The sequence below is a fragment of the Manis javanica genome, chromosome 15 (genome assembly GCF_040802235.1).
Source record: "Manis javanica isolate MJ-LG chromosome 15, MJ_LKY, whole genome shotgun sequence".
Taxonomy (NCBI): Eukaryota; Metazoa; Chordata; class Mammalia; order Pholidota; family Manidae; genus Manis; species Manis javanica.
The window spans coordinates 62,755,621-62,772,132 of record NC_133170.1 but is presented as its reverse complement, the minus strand read 5'-3'; the positions used below and the strand labels follow the sequence as shown (position 1 = coordinate 62,772,132).

The following is a 16,512-nucleotide window of genomic DNA, read 5'->3' as shown; positions in this document are numbered from 1 at the left end:
GGGCTGGAGACCCAGAGGTGAGGGCGCCTGGGGGTGGCAGGAAGGAGCTGGCTGGGCAGGGCAGGGGTTGAAACAAGTCCAGAGGACAACTGGGATTTGTCTGGATGCAAGGAAGGTAGAAAGGTTGCTGGGCAGAGGAACAGCATGAGCACAGGAAAAAGGCTACACAGAGGATGGCAGGAAATCAGAGGAGGAGAGAAACCAAGGACAAGCATGCTTCTGGAACCATCTTTGCCTGATGTCATCTCAGCTTTTAGTTACATGAGTCAATACATCTCCCCTTTTTTGCTCAAGACAGCTGGATTGGGTTTCTATTACTTGCAACCATAAGAGAGAAAAAAACAATTCACCAACACAGGATTTCACTGCAGGCCTGTCAGATCCCACTACCTACTACATCTGTCCAAGCCCCTCAGCCTAAATGGTGATGCCTCCCGCTCAGGACATCAACACAAAGGTGCCTCTCTAAGAACCATGTTCAGGACACTCCCACCTTCCACCATGTGCTCGCTGTAAATCCCACGTGAGAAAAACCAGGTCACACAGCCTTGAGAAGGTGCTGCACAATAACCCAGGAAATGCAGCTGCTCTCCTGAAGCCGCTTCTGTCCTCCAGTGGGGACACTGGGGCTCTGTTTAGTGACCAGTTTTCTACACATTGCTCAGCAAGCAACACAAAACTTTATATTTTTATAGCATATCCACTGCCTTCCTTTAACCCTCTCAGACCAAGTTTGGAAACAACATCCTTCCCTGGGGCAGAGAAGGCTTTAAAATGTTAATACCCATTTATGAGGTTTTTAGCATCTCATTAGTGCAAGTCCAGCTGATATCGGAAGACTGGAAACTTAATTATTGAAGCCAGAAGTTGGAGGACACCGTCAAGATCAGCATGAGTTAACACTTATTTCTTCCCAAACGTGAATGAGTTCCTCCCCTGCTGAAGTCATGCGACTGGCTACCATGGCTCTGACACCACGATGCATTGACAAACAACACAATTATCAGCACATAAAAACACCTGGCCATTGCTTGGTCAGAAAGACAAGACATTCAAAGAATAAATCATAATTACAACATGGAAATTGCATTTTTCTTCCTTCTTCAGAAGACCTGGAGAAAAGAAACTTGGCAAAAAAAGAAACATATTGTGGTAGGCAGCACAAAGACATCCCCCAAGATGTCCATGTCCTAATCTCCTGAACATGACAATACGTTACTTTATGAGGTTGAGTGGGTTGATTTGTGTCCCCAAAATGGTATGTCCAAGCTCTAGCCCCATGTACTTGTACCCCCCACAACTTATTTGGGAATGGAGTCTCTGCAGATGTAGCTAAGGATCTTGAGATAAGATCATTCTGCAGAAGGGTGGCCCTTAAATCCACTGATAAGTGTGTGTATAAGAGAAGGCTGCCATAAAGAGACACTGAACAGGACAACATGGAGATGGTGGCAGAGGTTGCAGGGCTGTGGCCACAAGCCAAGGGACACCTGGAGCTACTAGACATTGGAAGAGACAGGAAGGACCCTCCCCTGGAGCTTCAGAGGGAGTACAACCCTGCCCACTCCTTGACTTCAGACTCTGGCCTCTGGATCTGTGAGACAATAAAGTTGTGCTGCTTTAGTAACTTACTTAATACTAACCACTGAGTTTGCAGTAACTTATTATAGCAGCGCTGGGAAACTACATGGCAGAGGGACTTTGCAGATGTTAACTGAGATAAGGATCTCGAGATGAAAGGATTCTCCTGGGTTCTCCAGGCAGGCCTGATGAAATCACAGAGGTCCTTACTAGAGAGACAGACATGATGATGGAGTCAAAGGCCAAAAAGAGATCTGAGACGTTAAGATGCTGACTTTAAGGGTGGGGGAGAGACCTTTCCAGAGGCTGGAAAAGACAAAGAAACATATTGTCCAGGAGGGCCTCCAGAAGGAACGCAGCCCTGCCAACCCATCTGAGACTCCTCACCTCCAGGACTACGCAATAATACTGTATTGAGCTGCTACATTCATGGTCATTTGTTACAGCAGCAAGAGGGAACTAATACATGTGCCTTCCAGGTGATAAGGATGAAAACAAGTCTTTTGCAAATGCAGAAAAAGCCCATTATCACTGACTCCCTGATGGGAAAGCCACAGGAGTGATCTCTTCTTGTAGGTGCCTCCACGCCCAATAACCCTGAATGTAGTTCAAGATGCACAGAAGTGTAACCAGGGGCTCTGGAGCTAGCCTGCCCAGGGGGAAACCCTGGCCCTGCATCTGCTGCTCAGGAATTACCTTCCTGTCTACAAACCATTTCCTGCATGTATGCTTAGAATAGCAGAATTACCTACCTTAAAGGCTTGCTGTGAAGAAGAAACGGACCAACATTTCTAATGTGCTTATTTAAATAGTACCTGTCACTTAATACATTTTCAACAAACGTCAGCTGTTAATACTCATTAGCTAACCTATCAGCTCCTAAGAGTTCACATGCATCCCACCTCTGCAGCTCACAAAGCTCTTTATATCTTGCCCTCCACACATGAATGATCAATAAGTATTTGTGGAATACAAACCTCCCCATAAGAACAGAACAGGGCTTGGATCATAGGGTCAAACCTAGGTATCCACCCAGTGCCCAGTCCCTTTGACCACAGAGGACCACCTACAGCTCTTCAAAGATTTCTAGTAACAGGAAAGTCCCTGGAGATATTCTGTTAGCAGCTGGCTTGGCCCATCTCTGGGAAGCTCCAGCATTCCTTCATTTTTCATTTGTTAATATTTGTTGAGCCCCCACTGTGTTCCAGACACACTTAGGACTGGGGACAGAATAGTTAACAGATGCTATAGACCTTACAATAAAGTAGAGGCTAAAATAAGGGTACTGACATGCAAATATATACATAGATATAATACAGAGATATAAAAGTTATTGACCCATTATGGGTCAAGCACCATGTGACTTCCTTTAGCTAGACACTCCTCTGATCATCCCCTAACCTCCCTGTTGAGATTTCATCATAGACAGATTTAACAAACAATAATTCTGTTACACGTGTTTAGAATGACTTTGGATTGCAATCTGACTACACTTCCATCAGAAGACATAAGGGAAAATATATCTTATCTTCAATTCCCCCCAAATCTAACTTACCTAGACTCCCCACAACATTCCCTTTAAAACTAAACCTTACCCCGGAAACTTGGGCACACCTCAAATGCAAGGAGGTGTTTTTAAATGTCAACTGTTGTTTGAACTTTTGGAACCCAGGTAATTCTCTATAGAATCTTCAAGGGTTGTTTTGATTGTTGTCAGTTCTGCCTTATGCCTGACTTGAGAACAAATCTCTACAGAGGTTCTACTGTATCACTGTCATCTTCATTTTACAAATAAGGACACTGGGCTCAGATGTTATCTGTCTAAGTTCAGACAGCGCAGAAGGTGGAGTCAGGATTTGAGCGGACACCATCTGTCTGAAAGCTCCAACAGGAACTCGCCACCTCTACACTCTTCAGGTAGAGCTGCTGAGTGGCTCCTTTTTAACCTCACTCCTGAAATCTAAACAGCATGAATCTACTCCATATTCCAGAGGATGGCCCTTGAAGGACCTAAAAGGAGTGGGCATGTCTCCTCTTCACCTGCCCCAGGGCCTTTTCTTCTCATCACCAGGCTAAACACACACACTCCCTTCCATCATCGCTCCTGTGATTTTTATTTCAAGGGCCCTCAGCCCCCCAGACACTTTCTGACAGAACACAATCCCATTTCTAGCATTCTTCTTACAGCCTAGGGGAACACAGAAATCTCCATCAGATCAACAGAGTGAGAACTATCATTTTCTTACTTTTTAATAGAGGCCAGGGTATAAGAAGTATCTCTTTCATCTGAAATTTACTATCAGAACACCAGCAGCACAAGTGTAGGAGAAAGGTCAGATGCCCATCAGCCTCCTTGTGGCAGACAAGAGGGAGTGGTGGGGAGTGTGGCGATCTGGAAGGTACAGCCTTCCCCAGCTCCAAGTGAGGGTCACAGCAAGCAATATGAGCCCAGGGCCACTTCACCCTATGATTTTCAAAAGAGGCTGGGAATCAGATTTCTCTGTGAATTTGCCAATTTGGGCAGGATGACAACAAATTAAATACACACATACACTACTGTTAAGATGCATCCTCTACTTGTATGGCTTTCTTTAAACACAGAAGTAGTTCGTCAACTTTTAGAACCTGACATTTGTCCCTCCCAGTCCTTCCAGATCAGGCCAAGGTTTCAGCCTTTCAAATCCTTTATGTCCTTGGATTCTGTCCGCAAAAGTCATACAATCCCAGGTCAAAGAAGCCAATTTGTGTGTCACCACAATTTACGTCTTCCTAAATGCATACATTATCCCTTACCTAAACTGTGGTGCCAATGCACAGAATTTCCAAGGCATGAGGTTTCTGGTGAATCTCTCAAGATCCACCCTGGGGATCACATAGTGAGTGTTTTCTGCACCAGGAGGCGAGGACTGAGTAACACTTCCACAAATGAAGGGGATCTCTCCCTGGAGTACTGATGAGTGTGCCACCTGTTTGGGGATGTCCTTGGGACAATGCCCAGGGCAGCCACAGCTCTGTAGACACTGATAGTCTCAGAGTTGCAGCAAAATTGAGTACAAATATTGATACTAATGCTGTTACAAATGAATCACAGATAGGTAACTGAGCCCCCTCAACTGACCCAGGCCCCAGGATTTGCAAGAGAGCCTGGATTCCTCTAGTAAAGTCTTAACGCAGCCTTGAGCTTGGTGCTCTGCACACTGTGGTTTGTTTTTTTGAGATCAGACTGTGATTTGCTAGAAGAAAGCTCCATCTTCATGAGGCCACGAAAGTGACAGTTGAGCAAAAACCTCTTGTCTTCCAAAGCAATTTATCTACTAAGCTGGGCAGAGGATATTTTTAGTACATTTCTGCGAAGGGAAGACAACCGAGTGTAAGGCAGTAATGGGATCCAGGGGCTTGGACTTGCCCCTGGAGGATGGAGCTCTGCAGGGCGGGAGAATGGGGGCCCAGCCTGTGGGGCTCCACACCTGGCTCTCAGGTGGAACAAGGCTCAGAGAACCACAGATGTAGGCCATTGACACAGATGCCATCTCTGCATGGCACCCCTGGTGTCTCCCTCCTGGAATGACACGGGGATGGTAAGTAATGCACATTGTCAAAGGCAACCAGGGCAATGTATCATCATTATTTTTCATTCTGTGCAGATAAGCTTTATGTCCTGGCTCAGATCTTTCTAAATTCTGAATATAGAAGGTTGCAGATTTGTTTAATCAAACCTGCCCACAGAGTACAAGGCCTACTAGGAGCCCCAGGGCAAGGCTGTATGTGCTTTGAAGCTACTCCGTCTTCTGTCTCCAGGGAGAATTAGCATTCCAAGCCCAAGAATCAGGCTTCCTTACATTTGGGTTTTCTAAGGATTATTATTATTTTTTTAATTAGGCCTCACAGACACATCAATTCTTCTTTATCGAAACCATCTCTGGCTTCAGGCACAGCCTCCTGGAGGTCACAATAAGAAATCAACCCCTCCCAGATCTTTCCCACCCCAGGGGAAACCCCACAGGCTTTTCTGTCTGCTGCAGAGTTCTTCAGACCAAGACCACATTTCCCTTAACCTCCAAACTGGAGCCGGCGGAATGTGAAGAAGGACCCTGTCTCAGCATTATCATATATTTCTAAAATGAATGAGTAGATAGAGCCTGGGGGCTGTTGTAACAACTTAAAGGAGGAAGGATAGTTCTGCAGACTTAAGCCCTACCTCCATGAGGTCTCTGCTGCAAGAGGCAACAGCCAACCAGTGTGCCAAGAAAGAAACAGGCAGACGCTCTACACTGGGTGGTTCAAACAGACCCCTGCAAAGAATGCTAAGTAAACCACGGGCTGGTTCCTGAATGAGTTTGGATTCACAAATACAGCTAATTAGGATGAAGAACCCAGGAAAAATGTTCCATGGCCAGATTACCCCAACTGTGAGCTGCAGCCCATTGGGTCTCGAATTAAGTTAGACAGCATATGGGTGAACTTGTTTTATTTGTCATTTATTTTAATGCATTTAATTAAAAAAATTGGTACATCAAGCTCATAGATTGTACTATCTTAAAATTAAGCTAAACTCGTATTTAAGTTTGAAAAAGTGAAGCATTTAATGAAAATATATTGAGTAAATAATATTTGTCACTGAAGTTGGCCAAAAATGAGAAGATGGCATGTAAGTCGCTACAATTAGGGGAATATTGTCGTATGCAGAAAGGGAAGGAAAGAAAACATTCCACCCAGGATTGAGACCAGGGAGGGAAGCGGCCCGCAGCCTCCCCTGTGGTCATCCCTCTCCAGTCCCTCGGGGCCCGGGAGGCTGCTTGGGGGACACCCTGGGACCGAGGCCGGAGTGTGGCACCCGGGGAGGCACGAGGCCGTGTACCTTGATCACGTCTTCGTCCGCAGACCGGCACTCCACGGACCGCGACACATCGACCACTGCGCCGTCCTCCTGGATGGCCACGACCTTGACGGGCAGGGACACAGCCTTCCCGGTGAGCACGGCCGTGTTCAGCACCTCCGTGTCCTGCGGGAGAGCAGAGGGCTAGTCAGCGGACGGCTCCCCGGAGCATCCACCTGGTGAGCGGCCTCCACTTCCGGGATGGCCTTGCTTCAGGTTCAAACGAGGACCAAGGCAGCCAGCGCTGCGCAGGGCACCCACTCCCAGTGCCTCCCTACCTTCTTCCCAGAGCCCGGTGTCCAGGGCCTCTCCAGGCCCTGGCCCCAGTGCTGACCTCACAGCTGGCTCCTCTCTTTCCCGGATGGTGCCTCAGCTCTGTCTTCATAGCTCAACCCTGGCCTGTTGAATCCCTGCCATCCCACCCCCACTGCTTCATGGAGGGCGCCCCCCAACCCTGCTGGACCACCGGACCCTAGCTGACCTCCTGTGTCCACCTCTGCCCACCCATCGAGGGACTCTTTCCCATTTCAGTATAATTCAGGTGATTTCTCTCCCAGGTTAAACTCTTGAAACATACCCCACCATTGGAAAGATAAAGTCCAACTTCAATAAAAACCAATATAAGTGTTTTTTGTGTAATGAGCAGGTATTAATTTTGCCTGATGAGGATCCATGGATGGTGAACATCCATCCATCCTTCCTTTTTTTAATGACAACATTTCATTTTTCCTTTGGGTATCATCCCACTCTGCTCTTAATGAATGGGGCTTAGGTGGTGCTGACCCCAGGCTACCAAATCAGGCTTCACAGAGGAGCACATGAACCAAATGTGGACATCAAGGTATTCCAGTCCCATGTCCCCAAAGACTGACTCAAGCAAAACCCAAACAAAAGAAATCTAAGAGTAGGAGAACACAGATTCCTGGGAAAGAGTTCTGGATTTCTCAATCCAGCAATAGCTCTATTATCTTTGGAAATTTAGGTTAATAAAATTAACTCTTTTACTTAAGCCAGTTTTAATTTGATTTTTTGTCACTTGTAACTGAAAATACATGAGATTAGGCAACATGCTAGGCTCTAGGAAAGGAGAAATGACTAAAATAAATATCAACCTCAAGCCTATAGATGCTCACAGCCTCCAAAAAAGACCCTACAATGATATTCCCAGTCTGCGTTTCATGGGAGGGACTTCACTTTTCATAACAACAAACCACAACTAATCCAGGATTGTGCTTTTATTTCAAATACCTTTGCAACCAACCACATTTCCTCCATCAGCTTTTTCATGTTGTGGCTAGGATTTTTGCAACCATGTTTTCCAGTGTCCATCGACAGCCTCTCCAAAATCCCAAAGACGATTCCTACCTGCCTCTGGCACAATGAGAAAGCAGTTTATCATGTTCAATATTATATTGAAATCATTCCCTGGTGCCAGAGTCTGCCAAAAATTCACCATCTATCAAAACACAAGTCTTTTATTCCGCATCTATTGTGCCAGCTCTAGGATTTATGTCTGGAAAACACATTTATATTCCTTTATGAAGATGAGTTTCTATTAATGCTGCATGCTAGAGTGGCATCAGTGAAAATGGCAGTGTAAGGATATCTGAAAATTCTCCTCTTAAAAGCAATGAGGAAACTGGAAAAAAAAAATGTCCACTCCCCGCACCTCCCTACCTTCCCAGAGCCCTGTGTCCAGGCTTCCCCAGGCCCTGGCCCCAGTGCTGACCTCGCAGCTGGCTCCTCTCTTTCCTGGATGCCAAAACTTTTTCAGAACTCAGGAAAGAAAACAAAGGCTTGTAACACCAAGAGAGTATTTAAGAAAAATGGCTGAATCTTCATTTTAAAAATAGAGAACTTTATGGCACTTTAACTTGACTTACTCTTATCCACTAGTCTCTGTAGCAGCTTCGAAAAAGAACAGCCCAGGTTCACAGGAAAAACCTGCAGTCCAAAAGCCACTGGTGAGAGCAGATCAGAGCTGGAGATCTTTCAATACCTCACTTTCAGAATATTACCATTATCTGACTTGTAGTTTCCTAGAAGATCCCACTTGCAAGGCTGTCAGCATTTGATCTGACTCTGAGCTCTCCCAGTGTGAAAATCTTGTTCCTTAGAAGGATTTGTTAAAATCAATTATAAGCAATTGTTTAATTTTGTAGCTGCCTGGGGTAAACAATAGTCTAATCAAAAAGCTTAACAAGAAAAGATGAGGAATGAGATGTCCAGAAGGGTTTTGAAAAACAAATACATAAGCTGGGAAATCTGTAAAACCATTCTCATATTTAGGGCTATGTGCGTGCAAAGGACCATGTTTATACTCAAGCAAGATGTGGAAAGGCTCTAAGCTCTCACCTCTGGCTGACCTTGAGGTTCTATGAAAGCAGGAAGTGAAAACTAAGGCAGAGCCCTCAAATACCTGGCTGAGTATTGAAAGCATGTCCCAACACATACAAAAGGACCTTTAAGACTTATTGACTTTAAGACTGGGACACTTATTGATTCCAGGTGTCTAAGATTATCTCTCTCCAATCATTGACTGACCACCAGCTAACCAGAAACTTCAGTGTCCATACACAACAAATAGAGACTTTACAGAATTAGTTCACAACAGTCACCAAACAATAACTATTACTACAACAAATAACAAAAACAAATCCAGGGAAGGGGAGATAATCTGATTTTAGAGTTGCAAATAATATATGTTGGATAACAAGAATCAGATTTTTCACTGCTGGAGAAATGAGTTTAAAATGGAAAGGAGAAAGAGAGTGAGCTCCATGGTCATGAATCAGAACTGGAGGTAGTGCCATCAACTCACTGAACGGCAGGTGTGTGTGTGTGTGTGTGTGTATGTGTAAGTGTAGGGGTGTGTATGTGTGTATATACCTAGACAATGATGCTTTGGCAATCAGCACACTAGACCCAGATTTCAGTTCTAAGTACCATTTTCCAAGTAAAGGAAACAGAGCTCCTTGAAGAAACAGCTGATTCTAGGGTCAAGGCACAGAAAGTACAAGATAATGAACCTAAAATAGACTGTGGAACAAGAAGGTAACAAAGTGCTCAAAGATACATCAAAAGGACAGAGGAGACAGCCTTAAGGAGCTCCCACTGGCCAATGGGGGACAATTTTACAGCACTATAAACAATTATAATGGCTAACTGTAATTTTATATATATATATGTATATATATATATATATATACAATTTGTATATATATAATGTAATATAAACTATATATTATATAGTATATATTATATAATGTATACTATATAATATATCATATATGTATATATATGTGTATAATAATAATATATATAATAAGCTTCTGAGTCCATAACATAAACAAACGGGAAAAAGAAACTTCATCCTTTGGATAGAATTCCAACTAATAAATGTAAAAACAAATGATGACATTAGAATACCACCATCTGGCAACCACTTATTACTATAATTGTTTCAGGCAAGAATTATTATGGCTGCTACTAGTGATTGAAGTATGGTAAGAAAAAGGATAGTTGTATAGTGTCACTGTATCTCTGCAAGAGACTTGCTAATTTTGGAGAAAAATAGTTACTTTGTGGTACCAAACCCAGCATACATCACATTATCCACATGACCAAAGATAACATTACTAGTATTGAGATAGACACCATATATCCTTAAAAAAGGACATAATATCACTTCTGAAGTACCTCTCCCCAAAAAGTGAATCTAATAATGAGGAAACATTGGACAAACCCAAATTAGGGGGCATTCTACAAACTAACTGGCCTGTGCATTTCGAATACATCACAGTCTAAAAGACAAAGACTGAGAAACTTCCAGATTAAACAGAAAAACAAGTATTTCTTTTGCTATAATGAATGTTAGTGATACAATCTCTTAAATTTGAATAAGGTCTAGGGATAAGATAATTCCTTGTATGGATATTAACTTCCTGATTTTGATAATTTTCACTCTACTTAAGTAAGAGTGTTGGTGAAATTCACACAGAAGTATTTACAGATAAAGGGTATTCATATGTGTAACTCTCAAACACTTGATAATAACAATAATAATGCGTGTTCGTGGAGAGAGAGAAAATGTTTACTTTGGGGAATTTTGGAGAAGGTATTTTTGGGAAATGCATCTATTCAGACTCATAGGTAATTTTATAATAATATGAAAACCAAAAGAACAAATCAATAACTAAATGCATAAAGGTACAGGATACAGTAAGTACCTAATGAACATCATTTATGACAAATCTTTTCCCAAACATCTAGATAAGGGCCAGCACAAGTGATTTGCATGCATTATATGTTAATAACAATGCATATTACAACAAATACAACATAATATGTATTAACATCTAATAATAAAAAGAGCACCAAAGATGTGCCTGGTACATCATAAGTACTTGCTAAGTATTTACTGATCTTATTAGTATCTAATTTAATCTTGAAACAGCCTTACTGAAGAGTTACTATTTCCATCCTCATTTTACAAAAGAGGGAGCCAAAGCTGAAAAGGTTCTTTAATTTGGCCATAATCACACTCATGCCGAGCAACCAAGCCAGGATGTCAACAAAAGCATGTTCCCACCAAAGCCCACCATCCTGACTGCCTCTCAGCCCATCACCTGTACAACAGAACTAAGAATCCATTTCTGTGCCTAACTCAAAAGCTTTAAGGATAAAAGATAGGGTTTAGAGGCTTTGCTTTTAGAACTTGTGTAAAGATAGTTTACAAATGTGAAGCTTAAATTTTAGTAGAAACAGCGAAGTAGGCCCCAAGCCCAAGCCATGACCAGGTGTGGCTTCTGGTAGGTTCTATGCCAGCCTCTCTGCTAGCCTGTGACGTTCTGGATCACAGTGTTGAGACCCAGCAGCCCATATCCTCTGCTCCCTGGCACAGGCCTGTCAGCCTCTGAACAGGAATCTAGCGCCAACCCTGCTTTGCTCTCAGACACCTCCTCTTCTGATTTCTAAAGCTGCAAGACAGATGTAAACTTCACTCAAAAATAAGCAAGGATGCTGTCTGACTCCAGCTGAAATAATGATTTTCATTCCCACTGTTGTGTATTATATAACTCAGAAATCAGTCCAGTTCCCTCCACGTGATGGCTATTTCTGGGATTCTTATAACTTACTATCCACAAAGCAGAAATTGATTTCAAAATTCAGCCCTTTATGAGTCCCTGAATGTGAAGAAAGTTATTTCAAATAGGATAGCCCTCAGGGTCAATAAAACGTGTCTCTGTGAAAGTCCTGTCCAGACGTCTCCCAGGTGGCTCTGAGGCAGAGACAAAAGCTGTTTAGCAGGAGCATCCATCAGCTTTTGCCCAGAGCCTGAGGCCAGCCCTTAACTCAGCCCTTAGCTAAGAGCAGTGAGATGGCAGGTGAACATGACCGAGCGTCATCGTGCAGGGAGACAGTTGTCCAGTGGGCTTATCTCCAAGGCAGACACAACAGGAGATAAACAGGGGAGCCCCTGCACCTCTATGCATGTGGGGCCTCTGCAATGAAGCAGGCACTGAGCTAGGTAGAGCCATGGGCTGTACACTCCATGGGCCAGGACTGTGCCTCTGCTCTCCACTGCCTCCACCCCCTGGGGTGTGCAAGATCTCAGAGGTTGAAGGCAGCAGAATCTTCCAGCCGTGAAGGGAGAGAGTCAGACAGAAAGCTAGAGAGACTGGCAAAGGAGAGGATTCCCCACTGAAGCAGGACAGAGAAAACAGACAAAAGAGAGAGAAGAGAAGGAAAACACACAAGTTTTTAAAAAGCTAGGCAGAGACCAAACAAGATGGGGGCAGGAGATAGGGGGATGTGCAGAAGGTACACAAGATGAAACTCTGGCTGGCTGCTGGGCTTTGGGGTCCCCTCTGCCTCCATGCATGCAGAGGGCCTGCTCATTCACACACGCCAGCCCCACCCAGAAACATCACCATCTGTGTCCTCTAATCCACTCCTCTCCTGAACCGTCAGCACTTCCTTAGTCACAACTGCAACCTGCTAATAGTGTTTCTTTGTTGCCAGAGGGGAGAGACCTTCTCACCCGCTTGAGCTAAATGAAAATTTAACACAACTTCCAGTTGCTGCCAGGCCAGCAGGCAAATGACTTCTGCTGAGTTAAAATCTGAATCAGAGTGGATGACTCTCCTGGGAAAAGTGTTCCTGAGGGAAGGCCGAGCAGGCTGACACCCAAGTGCACAGCAGTAACGGTATCTCCGTAGGGGTGAGTCTCGCATATAGTTTCTGTGAGCTGCCCAGTGCCTGGTGACTGTGGCGAGCCAGGGGAGGCCAGCCGCGGTCCCGGCAGATGCCCTTCCTTCTGACAGGCCGAATCTATGGGTGGGCGGACAGAGAGGCAAGGGATGGGGACAAGGAGTGGAAGGGTGGGAGTGCTGACTTAGGGTCCGCAAGAGAGAAAGGCACAGACAGACAGACACATTGAGAATGTGCGGTTCCAAAGGGAAACAGACAGGACACTAGAGACAGCTTGGGCACAACAAACTCAAAAGGAGTGAAGGGACAGGGATGAAGGGAGGGACACAGAGAAAGGGAGCCAGCAGGTCAGGGGCATGAACTCAGACAAGACTGGCAGGAAGAAACCCAGAGGCAGAGGCAGTGAGCAGAGAGGAAGAGCCTGCAGACCTCGCCAGCCACAGGCTGTCTGCCGCAGACAGACCCCGGTGCATTTCCTCCACGTGTCCACTGTGTGACCTAATGGCCCGGCCCTTCCTCCTGCCCCCAGGACTGGCCAGCCATCACTGATTCAGCTCAGCCCTGCACACAGGATTATTCTCACATGCGGACACTGGGTGAAGCACCCCTGAAAATGAGGTGCACCTGCCAGGGGATCTTCACACAGTCATGTCCACTTAGACTCCTGGTGGAATCCAGTGTAGCTAAAAACATTTGTTCAGCAAATGCTCAAGGCATTGCTAGGCATACAAGTAAGTGAAACCCAACAAAAATTAGAAAGCTCTAGAGAATACATGGACACTATACCTTATGCGGTTTTGTTCATTTAATTCATGTAATATGTCTATGAGGAAGAGCTCTTACCATCCCCATTTTACAGATGAGAAAACAGAGGCACAGAAACCCACCTGAGATGACATCACTAAGTACCTGACACTAAAACCCAGAACGTCTCACTACAGAGTCTGTGCCTGGAACCCTTGCACCATTCGGCTTACTAAGAATAATATGGTATCAACCCATAAAATCATAAACATTCTGCCAAATAGAAGGCTAAGCACTTGACATATTCTAGCTTGTAATCCTCAGAAGGAGTGTCTTTTCTGACCAGTGTCACTTGACCTATTTCTACATGTGACCCTATTTTATTGTGTAGGAATTACCACAGTTTGGAAATTACCCAGTTAATCTATTTGCCTTTGATCTGCCTCATCCATTAAAAATTAATTCTTGGACTTCTGCTTCCACTTATGACCCAGAATTGCTCCACCTGCTGTAACTGGAGAATCAGACAGAATACACGAAACACCTGTTTTCAGACACTAGAAAACAGGTAGAAACAAGGGAAGACAGGTAAGCCTCTTGATGACCACAGGAAGAGTAGATTCAAATGAAATGCTGCAGTGTGGCTGGGCGGAGGACACATCAGTGCTCAGGCAGAGCAAGTCTCCTGGGATTTGGCAGGCAGGTCGTCAGAGTCAGAGGCTGTGTGCGTGGGGAAGGCAGGCCTGAGCACCGCAGAGGGCCCTGGGGTCTCTGGCTCGGTACTCACCTGGGCACGCAGGGGCAGAGACAGAACCTGCAGAGCAGCAAGCGGACCAACCCGGAACTCACACAGCCTGGAAAGGGTCCATGTCCCCAGCCGACTGGAGAGGCCTCCAGATGCCCACACGCTGGGCAGGGCAGGCCTAAAGGAAGGCTAACCTAGCCAAGTGCAGCCTGCTCTAGACCGCCCCTAACAAAGCTTAAAGGCAGCCTGCAAAGGGGCAAACTGATCTGCCACAAACAGAGCTCGCACCAGGACAAGGTCAATGACCCATCTCCTCTTGGGAACACACTGCCATTCAGATAGGACGGGTCATTTTCCCCAGTGCAGCAGCTGGTGAGCATCACCTACTGTCCACAGCTAGAGAAAACTCATTCACGGTCCTTAGCTCACCAGGGACTGCAAACTCCTCCCCCATGCTCGCTATGCTCCTCCTGCCTAAAGAGCCAGTCAACCATGTGCTGCCAGGGTTCAGGGCCACGCTGGGGAGCCAGAGCCCGTGGGCATAAGAACTCACTCTGACTCAGTTTCCTTGTCTGTAAAAGGTGGTCAGTAACTGTACTTATGCCTCATAACGTAGTCATGAGTACTAATTAAAGGGAATGCATTTAGAGCACTTGGCACGCAACCTGTTCCACAGTAGGGGTGCAATAAATAAAAATAAATAGAGTAATAAAGGTCAGTTACTAGTTCCATTATCCCCACCTCATTTGTTCCGTGGCAAATCTCCCCTCAATCTTCACAGCTCTACTGAACTGTTCTCCCCCATGGAAGCCTTCCCAGATGACATTTCCAGCCCCAATTAACTGCTTCCCCGAAAGTGCTTTATACGCCTCCCGTCGGCGTATGGTACCGTAGTTCACATGGCTGCCTCTCAGATATGCTTATGTGTACTTTTCAGAGTCTAGCACAAGCCTGGAGTCTTTAAGGATATCTGAACACATTAATAAATACCAATATATATGGAAAGTACCAGAACTCACATTGTCTACACAGACAATGTGAAGTCACACCCTTGGAAAAGCAAAACCCCAGTGGTCTCTGGCTCTTGATCCTTAGTAATGATCATCTCCTCGAGAACTAACACTAGGAAGAGCTTTCTGATGAAGAAATTTTCATCAAGTCTGTAAAGAAAACAAGGCTGTGTGTTCTTGCAGGCAAACCCGGCAAAAAACTACAGTCTCCCTGAGAGCCTTTTAGCATTTCTATGGTAGGAAAGGCTGGGAGAAGGCAGCCAAAGGCAGAGATCTGTGACAATCACATCCTAGCCTCTAGTTTTTCCACACTGGGCCTGCTGGGAGGAAATGCGTGAGGCTGCACTAGAAGCCATTCTTCCAACCTGCTTGATAAATTATTCACCATCTTTTCCTTAATATACGTTATTATTAACATTAATATATAAAATAAGCAGTTTACTGTATTTTTCTAATGCAGTGTAGCTCCGCGGTGCTACCTCAGTGTTTGTGAACAGTGCTTAGGATTCAGATTAATGAAACTGCTGGCTGCGGATCTATGTCTGTCTTCCTGGCTGTATTACATTAGCTCCAACTGCATCCTTTCTTGACCTGAGCCTTGGAGTCCATGGTGGGCTTGCACTGGTGTTCTACGGCTGCCTGTAGCAAATTACCACAAACTTGGTAACTTAACACAGCAGAAAGTTATTCCCAGATCTAGCAGTCAGAAGCCAGAAATCAAAGGTGTCAGCAGGGCCATGCTCCCCCCTGAGACTCTAGGGGAGGGTCCTTCCTGCCTCCTGCAGTTTCTGGTGGCTCCAGGATTTCCTTGGCTTGCGGCCATGTCCCTCCAGTCTCTGCCTTGTTGTCACACAGCTTCCTGCTCTGTGTGGCTCCTCTGTGTCTGTTTGTCTTAAATCTCCCTCTTCTTTTCTCATAGGACACCAGTTACTGGATTTAGGGGCCCCTACAAAGCCAGGATAAGCCCTTTTAAAGACCTTAACTTAATGACATATACAGAGGTCCTGTCTCCAGTAGGTCACGTTAACAGGCACCAGAGGGGAGACCCTGGACATCTCTCATTGGGAGTCACTGTTCAATCCCCTACAAGGCTTGTTTTCTAGGACTGTGCAAAGCAAGGCTCAAAATGACCGGCCCTGGCCTTTATGTTGTTTCACATTAGGAAAACAATATAAACTGTGGCCCTCAACTGTATGGAGAGAAAAGCTCAATCTTTCTCATTCTTTAATAAACAAACCCCTCACTACTCTGGGAAAACCAATAGGGTGGGGTTTTTTCCCATTTTAATAATAAACCCAAATTGCAAAACAAGTAATTGTCAGCTGCCTGCACCTCCTTATCTG

At 45.0% G+C, this 16,512-nt stretch overlaps 1 protein-coding gene across 1 annotated transcript in view; it reads right to left on the bottom strand.

Annotated features, from left to right (window-relative positions):
* Positions 1 to 16,512, bottom strand: part of LOC108385061 (transmembrane protein 132B) — a 310,363-nt gene that overhangs the window by 24,849 nt on the left and 269,002 nt on the right. Inside the window, exon 5 of the mRNA XM_037014453.2 lies at positions 6,440 to 6,583. Within this exon, the coding sequence (XP_036870348.2) occupies positions 6,440 to 6,583 (144 nt within the window). The remainder of the gene's footprint in view (positions 1 to 6,439; positions 6,584 to 16,512) is intronic.